Below are 10,000 nucleotides of genomic sequence, written 5' to 3'. Positions count from 1 at the left end.
TTCATGAATCTTTAAAGGTCACATATCCTCCTCCTAATTTTTAAAAAGTGTAAATAAGTCTCAGAGCTCCTCAAAACATGTGTGTGAAGTTTCTTGTTCTAAATCCACTCTGATCCTGTATTTGATCATGTCTATAAACCCCTCTATTTCAGCCCTGCTCAGAACAGGCTGTTTCTGTGTCTGTACCTTTAAATATGTAAATGAGCTGTGTCTGACCACGCCCCCTCTCTGGAAGGGCTTGGGTGTACTCTGTCTTTCTCGCTCCATGTGCTAATGTTTACGGTGAGAAGGCAGACTCAGAGGGCAGAACAAACACCTAGCTGTGGGAGTGTCACCCACCTGGGGGAGGGGCTACTGCCCTTTGTGATGTCATGAAGCAGCAGCAGCTTTTATACGCGTGTGGAACAGAAGGTGTGATTGAACCTCCCTCTGAAGGAACATCCTCACACAGACAGTCTCCAGTCATGGAGCACATTGCATAATATCAATAAAAAATAAAAACTCTCTGTCCCTGGCAGAAAAGAAGTTCTCAGACTGGACGCAGAACACAGAACGCTAAAAGAATCCTGACGGCCATTTAATCTAAAAATAGAAACGCAGCAGGACAGACCCGGAATTTACCCACAGAGGAGAGAAGCAGATGATGGAAAAGACAGAAAGAGAAGGAATGTGGAGGAGAGAGAGAGAGAGAGAGAGAGAGAGAGACAGAGAGAGAGAGGGATAGAGAGAGAGAGACAGAGAGAGAGAGAGACACAGAGGGATAGAGAGAGAGAGACAGACAGAGAAGGAGAGAGAGAGACAGAGAGAGAGAGAGACACAGAGAGGGATAGAGACAGAGAGAGAGAGAGACAGACAGAGAAGGAGAGAGAGAGAGAGAGAGAGGGATAGAGAGAGACAGAGAGAGAGAGACAGAGAAGGAGAGAGAGAGACAGACAGAGAGAGAGACACAGAGAGGGATAGAGACAGAGAGAGAGAGAGACAGACAGAGAAGGAGAGAGACAGAGAAGGAGAGAGAGAGAGAGAGACAGAGAGAGAGAGACAGAGAGAGAGAGACAGAGAGGGATAGAGAGAGAGAGAGACAGAGAGAGAGAGAGAGACATTTTAAAGACACTCATCAAAATGATGCTGAAGGTTCAAACATCTCAGAGTGTTTTTAGAGATTGTTTAAACGTTTGGACACTTTGAACTTCAGGTTTTTGTTACTTCCTGTTTCTCTTTGAACCTCAAACTTCACCGCCGGCTCTTTCCTTCAGAAAAGATTTTAAAGTTAACCAGAGCCAGCTGTCACTACTTCTGACCTCCAGCACACTTACTCTGACACAGCTTTAAGGGGCGACATTAGACGATGCAGTTCCTGGAGTGTCCACTAGAGGCTGGCTGCAGAAGCACAGGAAGTCACATACACACCCATTCTAAAAAGCCTGTTTTTACAGCAGAGATGAACATGTTTACAGCCTGGTTCAAAAAACCAAATAGGTGTGATTAGCTCATGTCTGGATGGACACACACTGTACGGGGGGTGAATGTTTTGATGACTCATCAGTTTTGATTTGATGAAGGATAAGAGTTATTCACAATAAGGCGTGTAGCTGACCTGATTGACAGGTGGGCGCGGTGTAACGGTTTGTCAGGAGGTTTAAAACCCGCCTCAGCTCCAGCTCTCAGCCTGTCGTTAGGTTGACTGAAAGTTAGACTGAGACAGCATTTCCAGCATGGAGACCGCCATGGATGGGACTCCAGCGCCCCCTGCAGGGACAGACGGGGACGCCACTCAGGCTTCGTTTATTAAAGGAGACATACTATGAAAAATCCACTTCTACAGTGTTGTTGAACATATATCTGTGTAACCTGAGTGTCTATAGAGAGGCGGGGCCTTAAAGAGACAGCAGCTGATATGACTCAGATGAATGAGATCATTAAAGCTGCTCTGACGACATGAGAGGGGGACATGTTTGACATTTTGAGAGTCCTGTTTTCATCAGTTTATGAATAAAACTATGAAGTTTCTCCTCCCACAGAGAGTGATGATGATGATGAAGATGATGGTGATGATGATGATGATGATGATGATGGAGGAGAGTCTCTTCCTCCTCTCTGAGCGTCAGTTTGAAGATTTTCCACTTTGATAAAAACGTTAAATTCAAATGAGCAGCAGCAGGTTCCTGCTCTCTGTGTCTCCTCTCCTCTCCTCCTCCTCTTCCTCCTTTTCTCCTCTCTTCACCTCCTCTCCTCTCCTCTCCTCCTCTCTCCTCTCGTCCCCTCTCCTCTCCTCTCCTTCCTCCTCTCCTCTCCTCCCCTCCCCTCCCCTCTCCTCTCCTCCTCCTCTTCCTCCTTTTCTCCTCTCTTCACCTCCTCTCCTCTCCCCTCCTCTTCTCTCCTCTCCTCTCCTCTCCTCTCTCCTGTCTCCTCTCTTCTCCTGAGAAAAAGTTTCAATGTGACCTACTTTTATATTTTCACATCTTTCAGGCTGATTTTATTTTGAAATGTTTTGCGCCACATCCGGGTACTTTCTTTTTGACACGCTGACCGGATGTACATCATGTGTGCACTTCAGCTTCACTCCCCTTCTCCTGATTTGTTCTCCCACTGAAGCATCCTCTCTCACACACTCTCTCACACACTCTCACACTGCGGGGAGTCCGGGTGAGAGAAGCGAGCGCTCACTCCGTTTCAAACTTTGGAGACTCTTTACTTTGGATTTGACTGCTTCGGAGTTTGGAGAGTTTCAGCTGTGGGGAAAAAGCTTCAGAAGGACATTTAAGAAAGTTGTTCAGACTTAGAGGGAGAATGATCGCGCGGGGGGACCAGCTGCCGCTCCAGTGAACACATGTGAGTACAAAGACGCGTTTTGACGCTCTGCGGACCGTTTGGATGTTAGAACCAAACGGGGCACCAGTCTGCAGCTTCTGCTCTTTTTCCTGATGTTTAAAAGTCACTCAGAGAAGCTCAACATGTCGACTCAACAGTTTGATGTTTGAAGTTTATATTTCTTCACCTTTGATTCTGAAATCAGCCCGAACATCTTCAGAGTGACGCGCTCTGCTGGACTCTAAACTTTAACACTTTAACTTCTTCTCTGTGTTTGAGCTGAAGTTTGATTGACAGGTCCAATGATGAGGACGATCAGGACGCACACACACACACACACACACACACACACAGAAACACACAGAAACACACACACACACACACACACACACACACAGAAACACACACACACACACACACACACACACACACACACACACACACAGAAACACACACACACACACACACACACACACACACACTCACACTGGAGTCTGTTTTCTCTGAGCTGGAAAACAGAAAAAACAGAAGAAGGTGTTTTCCATGAAGCTGCTGGCTGCCTATAGCTGCATATGTTTACAATCTGTGTTACACACACACACACACACACACACACACACACACACACACACACACACACACACACACACACACACACACACACACTGAATCTGTTCTCTAAATGTTAAGTCAGTGTGTCGTCTTCATTCTTTGGAGATATTTATAAAAACCTTCAGCAGGAAAAACATGAGGATTTTCAGGCTAGTTAAAAAAAGTCTGTGTGTTGTTGTTGTTGTTGTTGTTGTTGTTGTTGTGTATCTTTGAGGGTTTTGTAGTCCTTTGGTGTGTTGTTGTAGTTCTTAACAGTCTTTCTCTGAGGTGTTGTTCTGAGTTTCTCTCGTAGAAAAGTCTGTTTGTTGTTTCTCCTTCTCGTCTTTTTGTGATTATTCTGAAGATGTTCTCTTCCCCGCTCGCTCTTTAAAGGAAGAACGTGTGACTCTGATCCAGTAGGTGTCGCCCTTTGAGCTCCAGCATGAAACCAAAACAAACTGCTGTTAGGCCACGCCTCCTCCATCCTGAAGCCTCCGCCCTCCTCCAGAGACACACCTCCAACCCCCCTCCACCTGTGTCGCATATATGAGTCCTGTAATGTTGTGTTAGCATGCTATTGTTAGCACTCTTTAGTTAGCTCGTAGCTTCACATTGTTGTGTTAGCATGCTAATGTTAGCGCTCTTTAGTTAGCTCGTAGCTTCACATTGTTGTGTTAGCATGCTAATGTTAGCGCTCTTTAGTTAGCTCGTAGCTTCACATTTCATGTAAACTGACACAGAATGAGCGTGATCTAAAAACTCTTACTAACATCCAAATAATCAGTGAGTATGTTCTTCTTCTTCTCTCTAGTTCTTGACTAAAACAGCTTTTATACACAAGGGGAGGAGCCGGCCGTCCCGTCCTTTAAGAAAAAGATAAAGACCCAGCTCGTTATGAACACCTACGACCTTCATGATGATGATGATGAGGATGATATTTAGGATGTTTTTGATTAAAACTCTTAATTACAGCTGTGGATCCTGTCATGACCTCTGGTCACTTCCTGTCAGCACCTGTCAGTCTCCTCTCTCTCTCCTCCCTCGTGTTGTTCTTACTCTGATCTTCGTCTCTTTAGATAAAAGTGTCTGATACATGAATTGAATATTAAATCTGTCTTGATGCTAAAAGTCGTTCTCATGAAGACTTCTTTCTCTGGTCAAATGTTTAGAGACGACCAAATATGGAGAGATCTATAATTAGAAGAAGTTTCTGTTGAGAGGCGGAGGAACGTCAGGAGGAAGTCTTCAGGATGGTTCTGATGTCGTCACAGGTCACAGAGGGTCGACCTCGAAACATTTCAGACGATTAAATGAGAGAAAAAACACCTTCGAGAAAACGTGACGGAGGTTAAAAAGATGGCGTGAGGTCGTTTCAGAGCGCAGAAGTTTAGGTTTTTAAACATCACACTGATGATGATCTTAATCCTACTTTTGAGATTTGATCCTCTCTGATCACCTGAACCCTGTTTGATGACTCCTGAACCGTCGTCATGGTGACTCAGCGAGAGAGAGAGATGGGACGAGTTAAACGAGGAATGGCGAGACTCTGAAAGGTTTCTGATTCAGGCATCGAGCGCCGCCTCGTTGTTTTTTGAATCAGGTCGAAAGATGTCGTCTGCTGGCAGCTTGAAAAGTTTGCTCTCCTACGAACGCGGCGTCTTCATTTACAGACCGACGCCGCCGCTCCTGATTGGCTGCAATCAACCATCTCAGACATTTCTGGGTTCTCCGCCTGAACATTTAGGAGCCCCATAAGGTCGACAGGCTCCGCCCCCACATCTGAGCCGCGGCCTCGACCTCTCAGACGTGGAGATCACAACTCGATAACATCTGGAGGAGGAGATGAAAACCACCGATTAAGATCTGAAGAAAACGACCCACAGAGAGCCTCTGAGTCCATGCTTTTATTTTGTTAACTCTTGAGTTTAAAACTGTTTCCTGCCGCCCGACAAAGCTGCGAACACGAAGTCATTCTCTTCTCCTCTAAAGGAGACTTCTCAGTTACAGTCGGGAGTGAAGCGCTGTGATTTCAGGGACTGATTGAGGACTTCTGGGACACAAAATGTCTGACTCGAGGCGGCCTCGCTCGCCCTGCAGACACATGAATCGCTCTCTTTATTTGTGGCGTCCGCGGCGGCCCTCGTCCGCTGACCTCGCTCCTCTTGTCCCGTTTCCCTCGCTGAGCCGGGGGCGGAGGAGGAGACGAGGAAACAAGGAAACAAAAGACGCACGAGCTGACAAAGAGGCGAGTTTTCTTTAATGTCAGGAGCTGCATGAATTTACAGCTTGACAAAGACAAAGACGAGAAATGTGTTTCTGTGAGCGTTAAATATTTATGATGCAGAGAGAGAGAGAGAGAGAGAGAGAGAGAGAGAGAGCACCTTTTCATTTCATTTCATCTCTGTGGTTTTATCAAAGACAGTGAATCTTAAACACACACTGAGATCGTCCGCCGCAGAGAGACGAGGTTTTGATCCGTCAGAGGTCGACGCGCTGACTTCCGTTTGAAGCACAAATCATCCTCATCAAGTGTTTTATACAAAGTGAGCTTCAGAAGTTTCCTTGAGTTCGCCCTCACAGAAACCTGTAGAGGTGGAGTACTCAAGACCGGTCTCTCCAGACCCCCTTTTGAAGGTCTCAGTCTCAGACTGGGCAGACTCTGGATTTTTAATTAAGACTGGTCAGTGTGCTCTCTCTCTCTCTCTCTCGCTCACTTGCTCGCTCTGAACTTTAAGTTTTAAATGAAACAACAACAGAGTGAAAATAAAGAACATTCACTTTCCTCCAAACTGTAAATCCGTCTCTCCGCTCTGACTCGGCAGCTGGTCGTACGTCGGCCATGTTGGCTGCTTCGTTTTCATCCACATCACATTCAGCAGACGCCATGAGACGCCTCTTCTCCACCTCTTCATTTCCCTTTTTTTGTCACCTGTTGGAGACGCCAACGTAACAGCTTCTCCACGAGTTGGCGTTCAATATATGACGGTTGAAGTCGAGCTGGGTGTTGTGGTGCTCCATAATCCAAACGTCAGCGTGCAGTGATTTAAAGATGTTTGATAAACGTTTCACCCTGTCAGTGGAATCAGCCACAAACTGAGCGCAGTCTGCAGGAGGAGTCGACTTCATGTCCACGCTCTGACATCACAGCCGTCACTCGTGTGTTTTTACAGCCTGCTGACAGAAACTGACAGATATTTATGGTCAAGTCAAACCTGGCAGAGTCACCGCGGGCCAAAAGAAACATCCAATAAAAATCTGAGATGAGGTTCAGAGCAGGAGTGAAGGTCGCTGGTCTGAGCTAAGACACCTATGATGTCATTACCTGCAGGACTAGCTAGCAATGCATATATTACGTCAACTAACATTCAATTGATTTCTAAAGAATTATTTTATATAGTTATCTTTAAAGGTCACATATTATGCTAATAACACGTGTCTCTAGTCTGTCTACAAACCCCCCAATGATGAGAAAAGTCCATCCTCTCCGTCTTCTGCCTGCTCCACTTTTCAGAAAATGTGTGCTCAAACAGGCCGTTTGGAAATTTTCCCTTCATGACATCACAAAGGGCAGTAGCCCCTCCCCCAGGTGGGTGACACTCCCACAGCTAGGTGTTTGTTCTGCCCTCTGAGTCTGCCTTCTCACCGTAAACAATAGGATATGGAGCAAGAAAGACAGAGTACACCCAAGCTCTTCCAGAGAGGGGGCGTGGTCAGACACAGCTCATTTACATATTTAAAGGTACAGACACAGAAACAGCCTGTTCTGAGCAGGGCTGAAATAGAGGGGTTTATAGACATGATCAAATACAGGATCAGAGTGGATTTAGAACAAGAAACTTCACATACATGTTTTGAGGAGCTCTGAGATTTATTTACACTGAAGAAGAGGAGGAGGATATGTGACCTTTAATCTACTGAAGCAATTTTGTCAATAAAACATAAAATACATTCATTGTTACAAAGATGGCGGTGATGCACTTGTTCCTTCTTGTCATGAACCTCACAGATATCTTTGCACAGATCGTCTGGGTGGAATAATGAGTATATGATCCTGATTAATTGTTATGACGCTGCAGGACATCCAGCTGATCCTGACGGTGACGAGGAGGCTGCAGCTGCGTCGTGTTCTCTTAGCAGAGACGGGACGTGGTCGTCTGAGAGAACACAGATCCTGTGGAAACACATTCAATAAATGAACATGATGTTGGCACCAGGAACAGTTGCATCTAGTCTTTGGGGGTCTTTAGGAGCTTCGTGGTCAGCGTGGTCACTTCTTGGAGCTTGCATGTACAGAGCGAGGGTCTGTGAAAGGTGGTGATGCTGTTCGGGCTGTGATGGCTGTGTGGTAACGTAGCTCTACATGTGGTTATAGAGGCCGGTAAGAGCCACCATGGGGGGGGGGGGGGGGGGGGGGTGAATCTGGGACTCTGGCTCTCACAGTCCGCCCTCCCTGAGGTGTCCTGGGACTCATAGAGCTTGTTGGAAATCTTCACGACTCGTCTCATCAGAGGCTTAAATGTGTCCATTATCATCACCTGAGGGAGCGATGTGATTGGCTCTCTCTGGGGAGGTTTTTCTCTGGGCTGAGTGTGTGTGTGTGTGTTTATCAGGTGTGTTCCCTGAGGTGGATTAAGGGAAAAGCTCCTGGTGTAAGGAGAGTCTGACTCTGTTCAGTTGTAACGTTGTGAGTGGAAATTCTGGATGAAGATAAACCTGACTCGTTAATGAAACAGAAGATTTGGTGTGAAACCACATCAGGTTCATATTAGTTCTTTGTGTTTCTGCAGGGAGTCCTGTACAGGCAGCAGAGGAAGAGGAGGAGGAGGAGGAAGGTGGAGGCTCCATCATGTCGTCCTGGTCGTCCTGCTGTGGATGACTCTGCACACACACGGTAAGAACCCGACTCGGCTACCACGGTAACCAGAACAGGAAGTTGAGAGGAGAAGCTAGATTTATGTGAAACTTGATGTAAAAAGTTGCTCTCACAGTTTTAAAAACTGACCGATGTGTCGCTACGTCCAGGTGGAGGTGGTGAGTTTTAATTTGACTTCATCGTCACTACGGCAACCGCTTCTGAAGCTTTCAAACAAAACCAGGAGCTGAAACCTGAAGCAGGAATCAAACTCAGGCTTAGGAGTTTTAACCCATCACACATGAACGATAGAACGTGATTTCTGCTTCTGAAAATACAACAAACAGAAACTTCACTCAGGGAGATGTTGGAGTCATCAGCGTACGGTCGCAGTTTCCCCTGGTGTCTCTGTTTCTCGGTGTACGGTTTCGTCCCACTCGATCGCCTCTGAAGTGTTAAGTGGAAACTCTTTAGTGAAGGCAATGGGCCTCATTCACAAACAGAGCGTACCCACAAATCTGGGCTTTAACCCTTCGTATGAACGTTTGATGCACAAGTCTGAGATTCACCGACATGTCCATGTCCATGCGTACGCATAAACAACGAAGGACCAGCTTCCTCAGAAAATGTAAAAACAGTCTTTTAATTTAATGCACAACATATTAAAACTACATTCAGTAAAATAAAAAAACTTTAATGGACATAAATAGAGGTGGGAAATAATGGAATTATGTAAAAATCGAGATTCTTAACAACAAATTGATTTTTATTGGCTAATCAGTCACTCCCTGCTAAGTGCTAATGCTAGCTCTTTAACTAGAGTAGATCCTGAAGTTTGGACTCATTCAAAAATAGACTTTGAGTCATGAATCCAGAATCGTTTTGAATCGTGAGACACCCAAGATTCCCAGGCTGAGACATAAATCATTAAATCATCAAACCGAGAACGTACTAATACGTTGACTAAATGTTGTAAATAACCACGACACTGATGCCTTTTCATCCTTATTGATCTCAAAATCTTCTTCTTTAATTTAAAGATTTTAAAATCCAGAATACGACAAAAGTTCATCTTGAAATTTAACAGTTTTGACTTTCATGAAATCGCTGACCACTCCCCTCGAATACTGCCGTGAAATCGAGCATCTATTGCCAAAAACAAATGATGATTGGAGCCAGTTAAAGGGCATGAAGGGAACCCCTCACCGCTCTCGCCTTGATGCACCAATCAGATGTCCTTACATTTAGAGATAGGGCGGGGCCTTTCAATTTAAACGATTCTGATTCACTAACATGTGCACGATGGTGAAAACAAAAAATGTATGGCCAACAAAAAACAACTTTTTTTAAACAGAGCAGAGCGTAGTGAAGCTGCTGCACGCTCCGGGGACGGACCGCGGCGTGTTGATGTGGAAACACGATGATTGACTAGAACGGCAGCGGACTGCACCGCCGATGGACCGCGGCATGCAATGACTATTTGGAAATCGCAGCCGGGTGTATCTGTGGAGTATTTAATACCAGTGAGTGTCCTCACAAGTACAGCGCCTGACATGGTGTGTATCGTGGGCGTAGACGCGAGTGGTTTGTGGCGTTGCACAAGGCGAGGATTGGGATGAACGCTGCGGCTCATCAGACGGACGCAGAAACAATCAGAGCTGTGGAGAGCAACTCCGAATAAAACAGAAAAACAAAATAAATGAAACAATAAAAAAATCATGCGCCGCCCGCCATGAGACGAGAAGCAGA

At 45.7% G+C, this 10,000-nt stretch overlaps 1 protein-coding gene across 1 annotated transcript in view; it reads left to right on the top strand.

Annotated features, from left to right (window-relative positions):
• Window positions 1–2,533: 2,533 nt before the first annotated feature.
• The window catches only part of adgrg6 (adhesion G protein-coupled receptor G6), a 93,705-nt gene continuing 86,238 nt past the window's right edge, over window positions 2,534–10,000 (top strand). Inside the window, 2 exon segments of the mRNA XM_065964093.1 lie at window positions 2,534–2,829; window positions 8,187–8,290. Of these exon segments, the coding sequence (XP_065820165.1) occupies window positions 2,828–2,829; window positions 8,187–8,290 (106 nt within the window). The 5' untranslated portion in view covers window positions 2,534–2,827.

The sequence above is a fragment of the Labrus bergylta genome, chromosome 15, assembly GCF_963930695.1.
Source record: "Labrus bergylta chromosome 15, fLabBer1.1, whole genome shotgun sequence".
Taxonomy (NCBI): domain Eukaryota; kingdom Metazoa; phylum Chordata; class Actinopteri; order Labriformes; family Labridae; genus Labrus; species Labrus bergylta.
This window is presented reverse-complemented; position numbering and strand designations above follow the sequence as displayed.